This window comes from Lates calcarifer, linkage group LG7_1, assembly GCF_001640805.2.
Source record: "Lates calcarifer isolate ASB-BC8 linkage group LG7_1, TLL_Latcal_v3, whole genome shotgun sequence".
In the NCBI taxonomy this organism is placed as follows: domain Eukaryota; kingdom Metazoa; phylum Chordata; class Actinopteri; family Centropomidae; genus Lates; species Lates calcarifer.
The window spans coordinates 13279068-13298435 of NC_066839.1; the positions used below are offsets into that span (position 1 = coordinate 13279068).

General features: G+C 40.3%; 2 protein-coding genes across 3 annotated transcripts; both read left to right on the forward strand.

The window, feature by feature from the left end:
- Positions 1-342: 342 nt before the first annotated feature.
- scml4 (Scm polycomb group protein like 4) lies at positions 343-16580 on the forward strand. Of its 2 annotated transcripts, none has more exons than XM_018696077.2 (7): positions 343-764; positions 5447-5723; positions 9580-9782; positions 11008-11137; positions 13312-13521; positions 14339-14484; positions 14647-16580. In XM_018696077.2, exons 2-7 carry the CDS (start codon positions 5486-5488, stop codon positions 14770-14772), a joined length of 1053 nt encoding a protein of 350 aa, XP_018551593.1. In that variant the 5' UTR covers positions 343-764; positions 5447-5485; the 3' UTR covers positions 14773-16580. The 2 variants fall into 2 exon arrangements, with proteins under 2 accessions (XP_018551593.1, XP_018551592.1); XM_018696076.2 differs by having other exon boundaries at positions 354-764; positions 13309-13521.
- A 198-nt stretch (positions 16581-16778) lies between these two features.
- Positions 16779-17823, forward strand: LOC108896896 (mitoregulin). Its single transcript, XM_051071919.1, has 2 exons — positions 16779-17036; positions 17335-17823. Exon 1 carries the CDS (start codon positions 16863-16865, stop codon positions 17031-17033), a length of 171 nt encoding a protein of 56 aa, XP_050927876.1. The 5' UTR covers positions 16779-16862; the 3' UTR covers positions 17034-17036; positions 17335-17823.
- Positions 17824-19368: the final 1545 nt, after the last annotated feature.

Here is a 19368-nt window from a genome sequence, read left to right on the forward strand (position 1 = left end):
GGGAATTCCCTGTTAGTGAGTTTTGCAAATGTAAGTGAGGTTTTTCACGATAACTCCATGATAAGGCAAATATTTTACCCACTTAATGCCTATACCTCTCCAAAGGAAGACTAAATGCAATTTTAGGCTAGTGGAGTAAGGACACATGAAAGAGGAATTAGCATGTCTATGTTAGCCTTAAAGTGATTGTTGGGGGTTCACAGTATATTTTAATGGGAATACTGAAAGTATCGTGTCGTTGTTTGAATTGGGTTTAGCTCAAACACACACTCCACGTCTGTCTGAGTGTTACCTAAAGGGGGTTGAACCTCTTCAGTTGGAGTGCTCCTGTCTTGCTTACGGTGCCATCTCTCTCTGTCTACCAAACCAGTGCAGGTAAATGAGACGCAGCTTTAAAGTCAGGTAGGAAAATTACCAACACATCAACAGCCTCCTTAGCAACGAGACAGTCACATGTTTGTTTGTTTTTTTCAACCCAACTTGCGCCCTTGAGGACGTTACAACTCCTGCCCAAAAATCTCCGGGCGACGTTGAGGGAAAGTGAAACTGCGGCTTTTTTTTTTCCTGCTTCCCGCCCGCGCACAGTTCTCCAGACCAGCCCGCGCGGCACTCGCTCGCTACCCACTGCCGCATCTGCAGGGGTGGAACCCGGACTGATCCAGGCCGAGAGTCCCCTGGTGTTGCGCCGGCTCACCGTCTGTACGAAGCCAGCAGGACGTGGAGAAATGGATTCCCGCCGTTGAATCGACCCCCCACCAACACAGGTAAATATACGAACTTAAAGCCCTCATTTGTGCACGTGAATGAAAAATTACACATTTATTACTAGTATCTGTGTTGCACTAGTCTCACCTACAACAAGGTCACAATAAACTGTAGTACAAATCTGTAGAATTGATGCCATATGCTGTTAAATAATGTCATTGCACGTCCCTGTGGGAGTAGCTGCTAAATATATCCTGGGAGCATGAAATACAAGGTCATTTTAAACTCTTTGTTTTTCATCTCCACGTGCACCTTTTGACATTGCTAATTTGTTGTTGTCATGGTAGAGCTGTAATTAATTATTTAGGCCAAATTCATTTTTTTTTTCTCATGACACCCCCAAAAAGTTGATTGCTGTGAGCTGCAGGCTTTTGATTATTTTTTTGCATCAAGTCTGTTATGTAGTCATGTATAGTGTGTTTCTAACGTGAGAGCAGCCCTTGGGGTGGGCAGCGCACCCAGTGGAGTTGGCCTTGTCTGTGGTTCAGGTTATCTATGGTATCTTTACTAACAGTGTCTCTTCTCTTCAATGGGGCAAATCTAATGCTATTCATTTGAATACACTGTCAGTTAACCGTCATAACTTCACCCACTGAATGTAATTTGCTTGAGTGTACAATGCAAGCACACGTTACTGGAATAACTGAATACTGGGAAAAGCATGCAAATAGTAAAGCACCCTGCAACAGTCATCAGTCATATCATACAGCTTTCATATCAGCAGGGACAAGTTTGGTTTTTTTGACTTTGGACTTGAAGCCAGAGCAGTGAAGCCCAGAGGATTCAAAATATCCTTACAGGAAATAAAAGTTTGGCAAACGTTTACACTTCCTGGAACAACTACGTGTTCACTCAAAGAAGAGTAAAGGCTAAGGACACAAATTCTGCAGAATAAAACACACAGGACTAAGTGTGATTGTTTTGGTCTCCATTTTATTTTGAATCCACTGATTTCCTCTGCCCTGAAGGAAGAAGGACCAAGTAAATTAATTGACTTTCTTACTCATTTTTAATGAAGTAATGTACTCTTAAAAAGACAAGACATACCGAATAGGCCACAGTTACAGTTATGGCACAACCACAAGGACATTCACAGTCTCTTTCCTCTTGTAAGGCAATGTTGGAGAGAGCTTTCTAATAAAGAAAAGATGCTCCCCACTGAATTGCAGAGGGAAATGGTTACAGGGTGGCAAATTATTGGTCCTTTTGCAGTAGACTATATAAAACAAAGTGAAGAGGCTTTCACACCCAACGCAAAAGCACGGCACTGTGCAGACAAAGGTCAGTGTTCACAGTGAGAAAGCTGCTACACCTCTAGAACACTGAATGATTTTCTGCAGGTCTTGTGTCTGAAATTGTATTTTTACCCCCAGATATGTTTCCAAAGGCACACAAGAAGGGGTCATCTGATTTTGTGTAACCCAGATAAAGAAGAAGTGATTAACTTAATCAAAAACAAAAAATAGTCAGCAACAAGTTTAATTTTTATAATAATTTAAATTATGTTTTTAGGAGAAAATGCCAAAAATGTAGAGTTTCCTGCTTCTCTAATGTTTTTCCCCTGGTTACTTCAGTCTTTTGTGATTGTAAATTAAATAACTTTTGCTGTGGGAAACTGCATTTGGCATTTTTCACACATTTCACTGACTGCACTGAGAGATTAATCAACAGTGAAAATAATTGTTAGTTGCTCTCCTAAAACCAGTCATTATATAACTGTACACTGTCATCAAAACACGACCTATTGACAAAAGACTCACATGCAAATATACTGTGGATAGTTGTTTGAAAATGTACTGTTAATTTACACATCCCACTCTCTGATGTAAAGGGCAACTTTGATGCATTCAGTGGACTTTTACCAGCAGGAAAAAAAAATTGCAGGAGTATAATTTGTAGTTCAAATAACTGCCCTGGAGCTGGCAAAGGTGTCTGTCATCTGGCAAGACTTTTGCAGGCAACATGGAGGGAAAGTAAACATTGCTCATTTCCATACAGTATGCTACCAACGTTGTAATGATACAAACCTGGTTGAAAAATTGACAGTCGCCCTTTAACTGAGGCTCATAGCAGCCTGCAGACAACTGATTATTCTCTATTTTTGATATTAAGACCTGAAAGCAACTTATCACATCATTCATGTCCCTATTTGTCAAGATTATTTCTGAAAGTGCAAGTATGAAGGCCCAGTAAATTAGGTCTTCTCACCTGTTACCTAACCGCAGTCAGATCTGTAATTACAGAACAAATGTAATGTGAGAACAGACAAGCTGTTGCTAAGCCAGTAAAGAACATGCAGAATGTAGAATGAGTAGGTGGCTAAAGTCACACCCTTCCATGGGAAAACAGAAGCCGTAACACTCTTTCATGCTGCTCAGGTGTCTTCTCCATCACCGCTTGTGTAATCCACAGCTTATGGGAATGAACAGCAGCTGTGTGTGTGTGTGTGTGTGTGTGTGTCTGATTTTGTTAAAGAAATCTCTCCAGCAGCTACACTTCTGGCGGAACTCCAAGCCACAAGTGTTTTGGTAAAGTGGCGAGATAAAGTAGTTTTCTGCTCTCACGGGACCAGGAGCCTTTAGACAGAGGTAGAAGCATTCCCCCATATGTGTGTGTGTGTGTGTGCCTGCAAATGTGTGTGTATGTTGGATGGGTTGCACTCTGTTTCATCAAATCTAACTTTTATCATTCTGCTTGTTTCACGGTGCTATAGATAGCTTCTGTGTGTGTGTGTGTGTGTGTGTTTGTATGAGGAACCATCTTCTTTCATGTTTTTTCAGCATCACTGTTTGATGTTTCTGATTTTTTGGTAAATGTGAAATATTGGGGTTGAGGGCAGATTTTTTCATCTCCGACCTGATCGAAGCTGACAGTTCAGCACCAAAAAGTGTTTCATCTGCTCTTTACTCCTTTCTCTTTTTGCCCCATTTTTTCCCTCTGTTCTCTTATTATATCTCTCTTTTGATTTTTTATTCATTTACACACTTTAATGTCAATAAACAACAAGCACTGGGGTGAATTTCATCTCTGGTTTTTGTTCAGTGTAGAAAGATAATACCTGAGACATTTGAATGCATTAAATCTGCATCACAGCAAATAATTTGAATATCCCTCCCTCCATGTTATTTTCTGTCATTATTTTCCTGTCATTACTTTTGATTAATCTCTCGACTGTAGCTTTTTCACTCTCATTTACCCTCTCTGTTTTGTCCACAGTTTACCCAACTCATCTTTATGCCTCTATCTCCTCATTCGCTCATCCCCATGATTTAGATGTCAGACTTTGGTTATCCATTAACCTTTCATCTAATTCCACCAACAGGTTTTTACGCATCTAGTGAATTCTCAATCTACCATATGGATTGGTCCAAAATTTTGCACAGACATTCATGGTTCCCAGAGGATGAATCCTAATGATGACCATGATGGTGATCCCCTGACTTTTTCTCTAGTGTCATCATGAGGTCAAAAGTTGATTTTGTCCAATCAGATCTGCAAAAGTAATGATATTCATCAGCCATAGCTGTACTTAGCATAACACAATAAACTAAGATGGTTAACACGGTAAACATTATACCCACTTAACATCAACATGCTGACATTATCTTTTCACATTGTCATAATTACAGTGTGTTTATTTAGAAACACAGTCCCTTCATAGTATCTGGTTACATTTTAAATTAATACATTTTGTCAAAAGAGTAATGATATTTTATGATATTATGGCACTGCCTTTCTTGTCAAATTGTATTCGCTGTTAAAAAATAAAGAAGTCTTTGTAGAAACCAGTGTCGTTATATAGAGAAATCTGTATAAACCATAGACTGTTTTTGATTAGATTTAAGAGCTCATACTAAATCTCTAATGGTGGAAACCTTAACCTTAAAGTAGGCAAAATGAGCTATAGAATTGCAAGCATTATTCACCCTAAGCCTGCAGGTGGTAAATAAGGCCCTGGGTGAACTCTCAACAATAATTACTAGAAGACTAACAACCACCAAATAGAAAATAAGATTTGCTTGCAAAATAGGGTAATAGGGTGATAATGTGAACATTTCCATCAGCCCTAACAAGTTTCACAGCTTCCCTCTCTCCCATCTTCACTGGCCTTTGTTCCATCCAATACAGAGGAGCCTGACAGCTTAGTTAGTTAAAGTTAATCAGTAAATCCAGCACCCTGGAGGCCAAATTGCATTCACTTTACAGCACAATAGACACATTGTCCCCAATACTTTTATCATTAGTAAAGCCATATTCTCCCATTAGCCTCCAGTTTATTTCATTGACCTCTGAACACACAGTGGTGTAATTACAGAACCCCCTCCACCCCCCCAATTTCTTTTTGTCTTTTAATGCCTCTTCTTCTCTCCCTGTCTTTCTCTGTCTTTCTTTCTCCATTTTTCCTTCTGTCTGCCTGCTTTCCACCATTTTCACATTCATTTTATAGTCGAAAGCTGAAATTAATTTCTAAAAGATGTGATTAATGTTGAGAGATAATGGAGTACTTTATAATGAGTGAAGGGTGATTTATAGAATTCAGAATCACTAAAAAACCCTGTGTATATATTAGCATTTGACAGTAGACCCATGGATCAGTGTAACATACTTTTTACATTATAAATACATGATTTGATGTACGATATATGGCTGTTGTTGAGAGTTTGTTCTCTCTTTTCTGCAGTGTGATGTATCGCGCCCGACGCTGGCGGGCAGCGAGGGCATGAGACTGCGAGGAGGGCGGGATTTCAACCACGACACCCACCTGGATCTGGCCCCTCCTCCCCCGCCGCCTGTCGCCTGGTTGCCCGGGGTCCTCAGCAAGCGTGTGCGTCTGCGCCTGCGTCTTGATCGCCGTGACGACCGGGGGCGAGGCTGCTGGCATCTGGTCGACTTGGAGGCGGAGTCAGAGCCAGCTGGGCAGAGACCGAGGAGCCGGGCCCCTGACATCTGTGCACAAAGTAAGAATTAATTCTAAAAAAATTAATATCAGCACTTTATTTTGAAAGGGCTTGGGCCTTAATTATTTATTGCACTGGTTCTGTAAGAAATATTCACTATTCCTTTGATCATTGGGTCATAATAGCACCTGTCATTGTTATATTATTATATACTATTATTGTTATCACTGGTGTATTAAAGTATATTAAACTGAAATGTAATTTTTTATAGATCAGTCCAAACCTGTTAAGTAACTACAGTAGTAACTAAAGCTAGAAGTACAGTATTTTACTGTTTTTAAAATGTTTTTTAAATGTGGTGTCACATTTAAAAAATATGGTGTCACAATTGAAAATTAAACCACAATGCTTGAGTAAATATACCACCACTGTTTGATGTGTACAGTCTGTTTAAAGTTGTAGATGTGTGTCAGTGAATGTGTGTGTGGAGGAGGGCATTTAAATATTCTTGGATGTGATTTATCAATTTTCCCCATTTTTTCTCTCCTCGACACAAAACTGATGAAAAGAGCAATACTCTTCACCTCCCGTGTCTCCTGGAGTGTGTTGTGTTATGAAGGGGCTCAGTGAAGATAAGGAGGGGCAGTGTGTGTGTGAGAGAGAGAGAGAGAGTGTGTGTGTGAGCGTGCCTATTTAATACACACATTGCTGTTTATGCGTTTATTTATTCCCACCTTATCACATGACTCTGGCGCAGGATCCGATTTCACTGTCTGTTACCATGGTGACGCCCTGCCTGAGCTGTAAATAAATTCAGGGGGGTTGTTACATTGTTACATTGATTAGAGAACACACACACACACACACACACACACACACACACACATAAAAACACACATAGACACAGTAATCTATTCTGCAAGCAGGCAAGGGTATATATACATTAGTTTCTAGTTAACATGCAGTTATTTTATGCAGGCATTTTGATGTGTGTGTGTGTGTGTGTGTGTGTGGCAGTGTTTAGACTATTTGTTTATGTGTGTAGATGCGCAGTTTAGAGAGGCATTAGCAGAACTCACTTCATTGCAGTTTCCCTCTGCATAAGTGAAAACAGATACAAATCTCCATCCCCTGAAGCCAGTGATTAAGTTATGCTAATCACTGCTGATCATTGCTGCATTACTGTGGCCATGACACCGGGCTCCAACAGCTTTCAGATACCCTCCTCTAAACATTCGGCTTCCAAAAAGGAGACAGTATCCCTCAGTTGGAAAGCAAAATTGGGCGTAGGAGTTCACTGATCACTTAATTGCTTAATTAGCCATAAACAAATTAGGCTGCGGTCCCAAACGTATAGTGTTGAGGGTGCGGTGTGGCCCACCCCCAAAAAAGGTGTGTCTCATATTTTCAGTCAGTGTTACGCCGCCCCCCCCACCCCCCTCCCCAATCCAATTCTTTTTAAGTAAAAGATGATTATCTGTTCTCTCTCAGTCTGTCTCTGTCTGTAATGTGATGCACTGTAATGGGACAGGACTGATTGAGGAGGGACATCAGGATTAATCTCAGTGTGTAATTACTTTTATGATTTATGGGTCCCTTCCTTCACACACACACACACACACACACACACACCTCCTACCATCACAGCCATTGCAGATTAAGTGTGTGAACGTGTGCCAGCCCTCAGTATCATAGCCTTATTGTCCTGACCTTGCTGTTTATTGTCCTCCCCTTTTTTATTACCATGTATAGGCTTCTAGCAATGAAAACAATACAATTTGTTTGGCCTGTCACATTCAACGTTAAAACATCTTGTGAGCGACTGCATTATACAGCCGACTCCTGACAAATCTCTTTACACGCTGGCAGCGGCTGCGCGGGCAAGGGAGGGCACGCGGGCGTTTGATCCTCCCTTTGAAAGGTTAACCTGATTTTGATTGAGTGTTAAAACCCACAAACGCGGCTTCGAAATGGGAATCAGCATAGCAACCTGAGCGTAGCTAATCAATACGTGGCGGCGAGAGTGTAAAGCCAGAGTTGTACTCTACACTTGTAGCCTAGAAGAGCAAAATAAACACTCAGGAGCCTGCTTTTTCTTTGAATACCTGCACCTCAGCAGGGGGAAATCATACACAACCTTGCCTTTGGCTGGTCCTTTTTTTCTTTCCATGTGTGTTTTTTTTCATTATAGATAAAACAAAAACTGCATACATGAGCTGACACAAAGACAGAGGGAGTCTATAAATAAAAGGAAGGCAGTGAGCTTTGACAGCAATATGATCTTTTATCACAAACAAAAGCAGCAGAGTAATCCTGAAGGGCTTCTGCTTGACGTTTACAAAAGAACTGATATCTCTACCTCTAAGAAAAGTTCAAACACTTAACAGCCCTTATAAGATTTTAGATATATTCAGAGTTGGGTTCAGTTTTTTTAGACAGGACTCATTAAGAAAAAATGCTCCTTGAGCCAAAATAGGAATCTCTTCAGAAATGATTTCAGTTTGTAACCTGAACACGCAAAACACTGCACAGCTTGAATCCCTTGTCACTCGCACTAAGCTTTTTTTTTTTTTTTGAAGACAGACAAGAAAAAATCCTGAGCTGCGGCAACTGTAATTACATTACAGTCCCACACAGCTACACACATACACACACACACACACACGCACACACACAGACGTCGCTTTGAGCTCAGCACGTCTGCCGGCTGCCGCGGGATGTTAGAGGCGTGTTGCTATGACGACTGAAAGGGGACACAGAGGAAGGGGGTTAGGGTAGAAGAGAAGAGGAGGAGGGGGTTGTTTCAGAGGAAGGCGGTCGGAGATTGAGGAACAGACAGAGGGAGAGACAGAGAGAGAGACAGAGAGATAGAAAGAGAGAGAGAGAGAGAGGGGCATGCAGAGTTGCCGGTGTCTTGAAAGTGTGTAGCAGCAGAGAGCAGCAGAGGCAGACTGTTGGAGATCCATCTGGGGAATATCCAGAAACCTGCTGCTGGAGTGAAGCGTCACACAGACAACAGTGATTACCAGACGGCTGTGTGCATGGTAGGCAGTGCTCAGAATGTTAAATCTGCATTCATATTGCTCATCTTTTTCTGTGTGATTTGGCCTGAGGAAGAGAAAGAGGATGGAAGGGATCGTGCATATTCACATGCTCTGTCTGTCTCTGTTCCTGTTTCTCTTCGTTCTGCAATGACCAAGTGTTTGTCATCACAGGAAGAAGATTTTATCCTGTTACAGTGAAATATACTGAAGTCAAGCTAGATGTGTGTGTTATTTAGCTCACAGAAAGAACAGAGTAATAGGTATCTGGCAGCCGGTATGTATCTGTAATAGCACAGCTTTATATTCAAAGGCCACGTCAGGTAAGAGATTGTGCTGCATGAATGAAATGATGGAGAGATCTATTTAAAGAGGGAGGTATTGTGAAAGTCAGTGCCATGTACATGAATGGTACCAAGACAAACACTTGAAACCGCTGCTCTGTGTTTGTGTGTGTGAATGTGTGTGATTGATTGATTGTGTGATTGTATGGGTGTTGTGGGTATAAGTGCTTTGCTTTCACTTCCTCTGTGTGTGTATGTGTGCGTTGCTTTGTCTCTCTCTCTCTCTCTCTCTCTCTCTCTCTCTCTCTCTCTGTGCAGTAATGATATTTATTGCAATCTTTGCAGCTGGAGAGGGGGAGGGGTGTGGTAGAGTACAAAGCTTTATGTTGCTTTGTTTCTCTTTCCTATAGTTTCTGTGTGTGTGTGTGTGTGTGTGTGTGTGTGTGTGTGTGTGTGTGTGTGTGAGGAGGGGGTAGTCTCATATGTACATCTAAGTTTCCGCTCCAGTTTGGAGCTGAGGCAGTGGTGCGCACAGTTTAAAGCTGCCACTTCCTGCTACGTTCAATTTAATAATCTCTCCATCTCTGTCAGGTCTGATGAGTACCCTGTCTGTCGGCTCCGAAATGCAGACTCCTGCTCTCAGCCCGCAGTACATAGCGGGGCCCCCGGGTAAGGTGCCTGGCAGAAAGAGAGGACGGCCTCCCATCCGTAAGCTGGAGTTCCAGAGTCACTATGTAGAGCCTCTGTCACCCCTCAAGGTTCCGAAGAAGAGAGGCAGGAAACCTGGCTTTAAGGTCGGTCAATCGTTGTTTTATTTTCCTTTTAATCCTTGAAATGACTTCTTCTTTTCAATGAGAGTTAAACAATGTCTACACAGGCTGGATAGTGAAAGTAGCTGGAGCTTCAGTCTTGCGTTGTATTTACACAGGATGTGTTCAGGCACAGTATTGAGTGTAGGTGTAGGTCACCTGCGTTTTGGCAGCGTCAGGGCCCAGTCAATGTAGTTATGAGTGTAAAATGGAATGATGCCTGAAATTATGCTTCACATCTATACACTTAAAGTGTGAGTAAAACATGACCTGTTAGTCGACCTGTGCAGACAGCTGTATTGATTAAAATAGAAATCTTTTCCATCCAGTGGCTGTGAGATGGATGACTGAGAAATACCTCCTGTGTAGACAGGCTATTGCCAGCACGTTAAAGGTACCCTGTGTAGCTTTCTTGTAAACAAAGAGTTATGTTATGCTACATTGTGTTTTTCTCTGTGGCTAAACACGTTAAAAGCATTTCCTTCCTCATAAAGCATTTACAAAGCCGATGAATATTGTTGCATTGTTTGAACTCATATGCAGTTTTCTTCCTCTTTCCTTTCTTTTTCTGGCACATGAATGGGTTTGCTGGCACACTACTTCAACCAACAGCTGATTACTGAAATAGTGTTGGCTTGAATGTGGATATGTGTTGTGTTCATGTGCATTTTAATGCTCATGCTCGTAGATCCTGAGATCCATGTGAAACACAAACCCGCTAATCCAATTGCTCTATAGCACCACTAGTGGTAAAAACTCCACAGGACACCTTTAATTAAGACTAGCATTATTGGGAGTATTGCTTTTTTTGTTACTGTACTATTACTGTTACTGGTATTGGAACTGTTAATAGTAAGTATTAGTATTGGTATTATGGGCAGTTTTGTAGCAGATTATATTTGAGCTTTTTGCCTTTATTGGACAGCTTACACTGCACATAGAGACATGAAATATGTGGGAGAGATATGAGATATGATATTCAACCAAGGTCCAGAACTGAACTGGGGGCTTGGTATTGGAATTGCTTCTGATATTGGTATCAGTAGTATTATTGGTATGGTACTGACATCTGATATTTGTTGTGGTAGTACTGTTGATAGTGGAATTGGTTTTGCTACCACAGGTGAAAGTTCCTTTCTGAGACCCCTCATTTTGCTTTAAGCCCTGATCTCTTCTTTAGCATTTGCTAATATAGCGTGTGTTGATGTAGCTGAAGCCCAGGATGGTGATGTCCCCACTGGCCAACTCTCCTCCCAACGGCACGCCAGAGCCTGAGATGGGCTCCATCCCACAGGATGCTGCTATCGTCCCCCACTCTGCCACACCACAGGTCCTGACAGGTAACACCGCACAAAGATACACACAGTCATGTTTACCTGTATTACCTTTTCTATCGGTTAAAATGATCATAAATGAGAACAGGTGTGTATAGAGGGGTATGATGTTAGAAAAGCAAGGGGTTGACTCAAGATACAAGGCCTAATGATTTTTTTAGATTGAGACCTGGAGTTCCTCAGTATGGGAGGTGTGACTTGTGGTATGAAATATGGCCTCCCTTCCTCTTTTTTTTCTATCTTTATCTTTTTCATCCATGCTGACTTTAATTCGGTGCCAAGTGCACGCTTCTGTCAGTGTGGTGTCTTTCCTCTTTGTTCTACAATCACTTCTTCTCTGTGAGGAGATATGCTTTTAGATGTAGAACACTGACTCTTATGCATGTGTGCGAGTTGAATCAAAAACAGCACTTGTGTCTGTGGGTTTAGCGTGTATGTTTACATGCTTTAAAATGAGAAATACATGCCTTCAAACATCAGCCAAACATATTGTCTTTCATATTCTCTTTCAGGCTTGGAGCTTAGTTTTCCTCTCTTGCTTTGCCTCTGGAGAAAGACAGGCATTTTTTAAATCTTTCATCACTACAAAAAAACAAAAATCATAAAGCCATCCTTTCTGTCTTGTTCCCTTTTTTCTTTCCTTTTTCCCCTCTATGGTTTGTCCTACTCTGAATAAGCAAATATTTAAAGACTGCCTTTAGTGTATTTGAGGTGGGAATGGGAATCTCATGTGTCAAGGACCAGAGGTTCGTCTTTGTTCTTGCAAATCATGAAAAGTGTTTGATGTCACAGTGTAGACATACAGAAGCAAAGCACACACACACACACACACACCACACACACACACACACAGTCAAACCAGTTTGCTCCCTGTGGTGCCACCCAGACAGATATGTAAATCGTTTCTCTGGTGAAATAGAGAAGCATTTCAAAAATAGCCCTTATATTTTGAAGATATATCTAAGCTGCGTACATTCCCTTACAAATACTGATAATTGTGTTGTATTGCATTTATTTATTATTATTATTTTTGTCATAATTTATAGTATTTACATGGTTTATTTAAGAATATTTGAGATGTTAGGATGTGCAATAAGTTTATCTGTATCTTTAGTATTAAAATACTGTAGGGTACGAAGGCATTTTTGGGCTGTGCATGCCTGTGTGTGCATCAGTATATAAGCCTCCAAAATCACATGCACTGATCTTATCACATAATTGATTTTTCAGAATACAATGAAATACATTTGACCTCTGTGTAGCACAACGTAGAGGTAATTCAGAATCATCTCAGTGGAGTATTTCCATCTTATAAATCTGTCATCAGGTAAATCCATAACTGCCCAGCTCTGGCATAACCTGCAGGCATCTGCATTACTGGCAAGCTGAAAAACAGTTGGCACAAAAGGAGCAGATTCTGATGAATTACTGACTCCCTTTCAGCTGTTTGACATCCATACAGTAACAGGCGGATTGGATTTAACATAGCTTACATGAAGATTAGCTATATATTTATTGTAACTGCTGTCAAATAGAGCAGAAACCTCTGCCAACAGTATATTGCTCTGAGAGTTAAATGTTTATATTTAAACAGACATTTTTTTTATAAACATGTTGTACAAAGCTGTTATATTAGTATTAGTGTTGGATATAAGTTCCCCTTTGTTTTACACCTAATGCCTTTGAGACTTTGAGGCTACAGCAGTGCTTTGAGCTAAATGCTAACATCAGCAAACAAACACTGCCATAGGCATGCTGATAACAAGATAATGCTAAACAGATATAGGTAAATGTACCATGTTCAATAACATGCTAACATTTGCTAATTAGCACGAAACACAAAGTAGAGCCGAGGCTGATGGGAATGTCATTAGCTTTGCAGATATTTGGTCATAAACCAAAGTATTGGGCAAACTGAAATGTTGACCTGATTAATAGCACTAAACATGAATATGTGTACCAGATTTCATCAATAGTTGTTGACTTCACTTAATGAGTCTAGAGGAAAAGTCACCAGAGTCATTAGGATATATCCTCTGAGGACCATGTGCAAAATTTGCAGGTTGAGCTATTTCACAGGATAAGTGAAAGCTTTGACCTGCTAACAGACTGACAACGCCATGCTAAAAAGACAGATGCACATGCACTTGGCTTTAATGATGTCATTCCCCCATCAGCAGAGACACCAATGCCCGATGACTTTTTATGTGACCCACCGGTGGACTCCAAACGCTATGCCGTAGATCCCAGCGACTCCGCCTTCAACGTCATGACCTCACAGTACCCAACCAAGCACTCCTACAGTTACCGCGGCAGCAGCTGCTCTACTGCGATGGGCGTGTGCAGACAAGCGTCGAGCCCAGGAAGCTTCCAGGACGGAAACAGAAATGGTGAGTAATAGAACATTACATCTACTTTGTTCATCCAGTGTTGCTTTATACATAGAATTAGCTCTCATTTAAATGTTTTCAAAGGCCAGGACAACTGTGGTCCACCTGCACAGGTATGCTCACTTGCCTTATTAGACCTCCTTGTAGGACAGTGGTAGTGTCTGCCAAATGTGCTTGACTGAAGCATTTTGAACAATGAAGGTGGGAACTCATCCTAGAAACTTGGCATACATGTGTTGCCTCAACAGAGGATGGACTAAAGATAAATATAAAAATTATGTAATTTTCTATAAATCTCCAGAGGCGCTGTGACTTTACTGATTACTTGGCTCTTTATTTGCACAAGCAGCATACAGCCATGCTAATGCTGCCCAGACTGAGTGTGACTGGAGTCTCTGCGGGTTTCCTGGCAAAGAGAAAATGCCAGAAAGTCACTGGACCCAGCCAAGAAGTAGTCTCTCACACACACACTGTACACACATAAAAAAACACAAACTGTCATTTTTACACACTGGTTTTAGACAAAATAAACAAAAAAGATAACACGTGTTAATCACTGACATGTAGAGGTGCTTGTGAGAGCATTTTATCACCTTCAGACAGAGGCAACTGCTTTTTCCACCTGCTTTCAGTCTCTGTGCAAAGCTAAGCTAACCATTTCTCAGCTGTAGCTTCGTATTAAAAACAGACAGACATGAGAGTTGCATTGAAATTCTCATCTAACGCTCTGCAGGAAAGCAAAAAGTAATTTGGACCTGTTATTTTAAGCATTTGAGCAGAAGATCTTCACTCTCCCTGTCCATCCTGTGCTACATAGGTTACAGCCCAATGCCAGACTCTGGAGAGTGCAAGCGTCCTGCTGCTAAGGACCCATCCAGCTGGGGTGTGGAGGAGGTGGTCTGGTTTATCAAAGATGCTGACCCCCAAGCCCTGGGACCTCACGCTGATGCCTTCAGGAAGCACGTAAGTCCAGACTACTTTATATTGTGGCCCTGGCCATAGACTGATACTGTACAAAATGTATTGGAACAGAGCTGCATGTGTAAGATTTTTAATGTTGTACGTGAGTTAACCACACACCTATTGCAGATTCTGTCAATAACGTGGCTCTGCGATGTGTTTCAGGAGATAGACGGAGACGCTCTGCTCCTGCTGAAAAGTGAGATGATGATGAAGTACCTGGGACTGAAGCTGGGCCCTGCACTCAAACTCTGCTACCACATCGACAGGCTTAAACAGAATCGGTTGTGATTTTCTGCAGAGGAGCCGAACCTCTGATCACCGGTCACTAAAACTGAACCAAAACTCAGCCATCAGCAATAGATCATGAGCGCCTTTGGTTTCAGACTGTGTACTTTTATTGCACCCGCGCCACATTTTGCCAACAAATTGGACACATTGCCTGTACATATTAAGACTATTTACAGCTGAAGCTATTGTTTCATTTTCATCTATGTTTACTGGCTTTAGATTGTAAATAGTTTGGCTCCACAGAGATGGCAGCTACTGTATATTGAAATGTGACCTGTAATAACTTCACTATATCTGGCGTACAGCAGCATGGATTTGTGCAGATGTTAATCATGCACACGCTATCAACACCTCTGAAGACCTACAAAGACAGGGATCTTTATAAACTTGTATGGTGCTTTACCTCAGTATCATATTTAAACTTAAAGAAGACTTGCTGCTGTCTTTTAAGATAACCGTTTTGTTCTAAACTGATGATGATGTTCATACAGATATCTCCCAAACTCTCCATTAAGTAATAAGTGACAAATCCTAGTACATTTTGTTTTGTTATATCTTAATATTGAAAGACGTAAAACTGCATTAAAAAACAAGTGATGTTTCTCACCCCCAGAAAAGTGAAACAAAGCGATTTGAACATGTTTACCACAAACCACAGCTCAGTGCTGAAACTATAAGGTATTTCACTAAGCAGATGTGCTTAAGATCACACTGTGTTTATTAACATGACAGGAAGGAAAGGAGACAGACACTGTCAGGGTTTTTTTTTCCACCATATTCACATGAACTGCAGATCATGTTACACTCCTACAACTGGTCTTAAAATTACTATATTGAGTTGCAGGTCACTTTGCAACCATCCTAGTGTTTCAGAAAGTTGCAAAATGGTGTGAGCAATAGCAACTTGTACCAAACCCACACAACTTGGTGCTCAATGAAACTGTTACTGCCACTACAGCCACAACACTTCATCACTCATCTCATACACTTCATGACTTTGTCTGTGTGACTTCCAGATAAGGCTACGGTTTACATTCTCCTCATGCAATACCTCCTCAGTCATTTTGAATATGAAGCCGTGTTTTGCTCCAAAATGCCAAATGATTAAGCAGTGTTTTATCATAAACTATTAACTAAAACGTCTCAAGCATTAATAATAAGTTTTCTGAAGCCACCAAATGCAGTTTTGTCATTTAAAATTGTACAAACAACAACAACTTTTACACACATTAATAATCATTCTCATGCAGTATATGACTGATTTGTAAAATTTGTGGTTAAACACAATGCTTTTTTAAAAAACCTTCTGTACAGTACTCATTAATCACTTTGTTACTTTGTGTTCCATATAATATGTTTTGCCTAAATTTGTAAAAGTCTGTGTGCCACAAACAGACTTATGTGATGTACAGCATGTATGTCTATGTATGAATTCTTTCAGTATTTAATGACTGTTGTCAGCCCTAGTGTGTTATGGGCTGTATTAAACTTTCACTTTTTATTTTCAGATTAACTGAAACTGATGATCAGAATTTGTTGATTTGCAAGAAATGAGGGATGTGTATTGCACAAGAGCTGTTTCCCCAAACTGAAAAAAATAAATCAATAAAATGTAAACAAACAAACAAAACAAAACAACAACAAACAAAACAAAAAAAAAAACCCACTTTTTTTTTATCACTCCTGTGACCCATATTAAATACATTTTGACTCCTTATTGACTTCCTTCCTTTTTACTTTAATGCTTGTTTTTGTTTTTTTAATAAAGCACACTTTTCCAAGATAAAATAAACTTGTTTTTAAATGAACTCCGGCTACATTAAATTTTGTATCTTCTGTCATAAAAAGGTGAAAAAGGGTGAAAATAAATAAGATTAACAATTGTTACTGTCATTAATAGTAGTACTTGCTTTTGTTATTGGGACGAAACTCGAAACGGTTTCCATGGTTTCCGGACCTTTATTTCGAAGGCCGCGAGATTATCGTTGTTCTATTATCGCGAGTAACGAACGATTCACTTCCTGTATGAGTGTAGCGAAGATTTTCATGCGGCTTACACAAATGTGTGCATCTGTCAGCCAGAGGTGAACATGGCAGACGTTTCGGAGAGGACACTACAAGTCGCCGTCGTGGTTTCTTTCGCCGCCGGCTTCTTGGCGGGCTGGCAGGCCAACAGAATGAGGAGAAAGTTCCTGGACTGGAGGAAGAAACGACTGCAAGACAAACTGTCAGAAACGCAGAAGAAGCTGGACCTGGCTTGAGTGGTGAGGTTAAATTTGTCTAGCCACATTGGGAGATGAGTGTAATTTAGGCCTGTGACCCTTTGGCGAGTCTGTAGCTGCATTAGTCGAGGTAAAAGTTGGTTATTGGTCAGTAAATCCTTTACTGGACATAAGTGCGTGAGATTTATTTTCTCACACATAGATTTTTTTTTGTATAAGACAGCTTGTTTCAGGTTGACGATGAGCGCTTTAATTCACTTGGTTTTAGAATTTAATTCACCCCTGTCATCATTTCCATTATAAACACTGTCTTATCTTTGTGTCATCCTTTATTTGTCAGGTTTGGGGCTCTCCTGTGTCCTGCACTGGCTCACCTGTGTCCTACACTATACCTGCATTTTCCTGCCACACCTTTTAAATCAAGACTGGACTTAATACTGTCTATTGTCTTTGGAAATATAACCATTACCTTTACACAGCAGCTTCTTGTCTGCCTTCAGACACTAATATGGAAGATCATGGGAACTTTGTCTTCAGATGTTTTCCACCTCAGCATTTCTCATTCTCTACCTGTTTAATATCTGGTCAACTAAGTTATTGTGTTTTTCAGTATTCCACCACCACTGGTGTATGAATGTGTATTTGACAAATGTGTGTGTTGTGAGGAATTGAGGAATTGTAAAGCTCTTTGCTCTGCTCCTAGGATGTTTGTGCTCCATAAATATAGTCAATTTGCCAACAAAAGATTCTTTATTTGGATGTGAACCTGAACCTGACTGGCTGCCAGTTTATGAATGTTCTAAATATTAAAAACTCAATTTAAGTTTCAGACTTTACAGGTTTTACTTTAAGTGAGGCTGCCATCTGCTGGATGAAAGTGAGAATCACAACTGTGGGCTCTGTCAGACACAAATGCATTGTATTAGACATGGCAATATATGAGGACTAGTATCATATTTGTGATTTGATCAAATGTTACACCAAATCCTCCCAAAGACCTGTAAAGGGTCAAGTTCAAAGAGAGGTTATAGTATATTTGTGGAAAATCCCTATGATTGTTGCATCATCACTATGATAAAGGCTATATGTGACAAAATAATATTTAATCAGTGTCCACTTGCTAGCTTTTATTTGGAGCTTTTAGCCACATCTGAATGTGATATGCGGCTCTCAAACCCCTATACAATGTGAAGCAACTGTTTTCAGTGTCAAGGATGACCTTTCACATTGAGTTATTTGTTAAAAGTGTTATTTGAACTTAATTCATAGTTTAGGTGTATAAGGTTTTACACCCATATTCACACAGTAGATGTTTATTCTCATGATTTTTATTGCCTTAAAATTGTACACATACATTTCTTGTCTATAGGTGGTGCTAGTGCACTTTAATACTTGACGCACACAGAACAAGTTTTTGCCTAAAGCATTCTAGTCTCTAGCTCTGAAATTAGATCTTGTGAGCAGATCTCTCTTTTTCATCATCACCGCTCTAGCAGACCTATTACCACCTCTCAACAAGCTTTTTGACGAGACCTTAAGAAGTCCCTTTTCCTGTGGCTCTCTGTCAGTGGACTGATGAGAAAGAAGGTGGAGAGGGTGCTGGAGAGGGATCAGGAGAAGTTAAGATGACAGTTCAATACAAAGAATCTGTACTGAGCCTCATCTCCTCCTGGAATTTGTACATCTCAGTGTATTTGACTTTTACGTGTACAGATCAAAGTGCTACCTGTCAAAAACTACAAAAATCGTTTTCCATTATAGATATAGTGTATATATTAGAGCAGTAACAGCACATTTTTGAACTTCAGTTAATAGGAAGGTATTACAGGAAGTTTTGAAATTTCTCACTAGAAAACTGTTATAGGACTGCTTATGTATTGCACCCACATACACACTCACACACACATACACACAGGCCTGTCTGATATCAACACCCTCCTGTGTAAACTCCTTTTTTTTTGACATTTTCACAAGGCCTGAATGTAGTAAAACTCCTTACTTATCCTTACATGTATGAGACTTAAGACACACTATATAACATACGTTGCTGTCATACCACTGCCTACAGGCTGCCATAACTGATCATAAATATCTTTAAAAACACCAATAAAGAGCCAATCAGATATGTGACAAATATAAAAAGCATGGAATATATAGAAACAGATCAAACACTCAGATGATTGCGGCTACAATTTGTAATCTAGTCACATAATACATGGATTATTATTACAAATTGAGTTCTCGGGCATTTTTTAGTTCCACTGACTTTCTCTTTAAATTCACTTGAATGGTATAGCCTAGTTTTTAAGGTGAAAAAAAGAGGGATGACAGACAGCTTAGCAGGAATTAGAAAGTGTGAGACAGTGTGTTGACA

What these genes read in the sequence shown, in the direction of transcription:
- scml4 (XM_018696076.2), top strand. Translation starts at nt 5,486, where the DNA reads ATGAGACTGCGAGGAGGGCGGGATTTCAACCACGACACCCACCTGGAT. An exon ending in CCCTGACATCTGTGCACAAA is followed by an intron (nt 5,724 to 9,579) that starts GTAAGAATTAAT and finishes CATCTCTGTCAG; the next exon opens with GTCTGATGAGTACCCTGTCT. An exon ending in CACACCACAGGTCCTGACAG is followed by an intron (nt 11,138 to 13,308) that starts GTAACACCGCAC and finishes TTCCCCCATCAG; the next exon opens with CAGAGACACCAATGCCCGAT.
- LOC108896896 (XM_051071919.1), top strand. Translation starts at nt 16,863, where the DNA reads ATGGCAGACGTTTCGGAGAGGACACTACAAGTCGCCGTCGTGGTTTCT.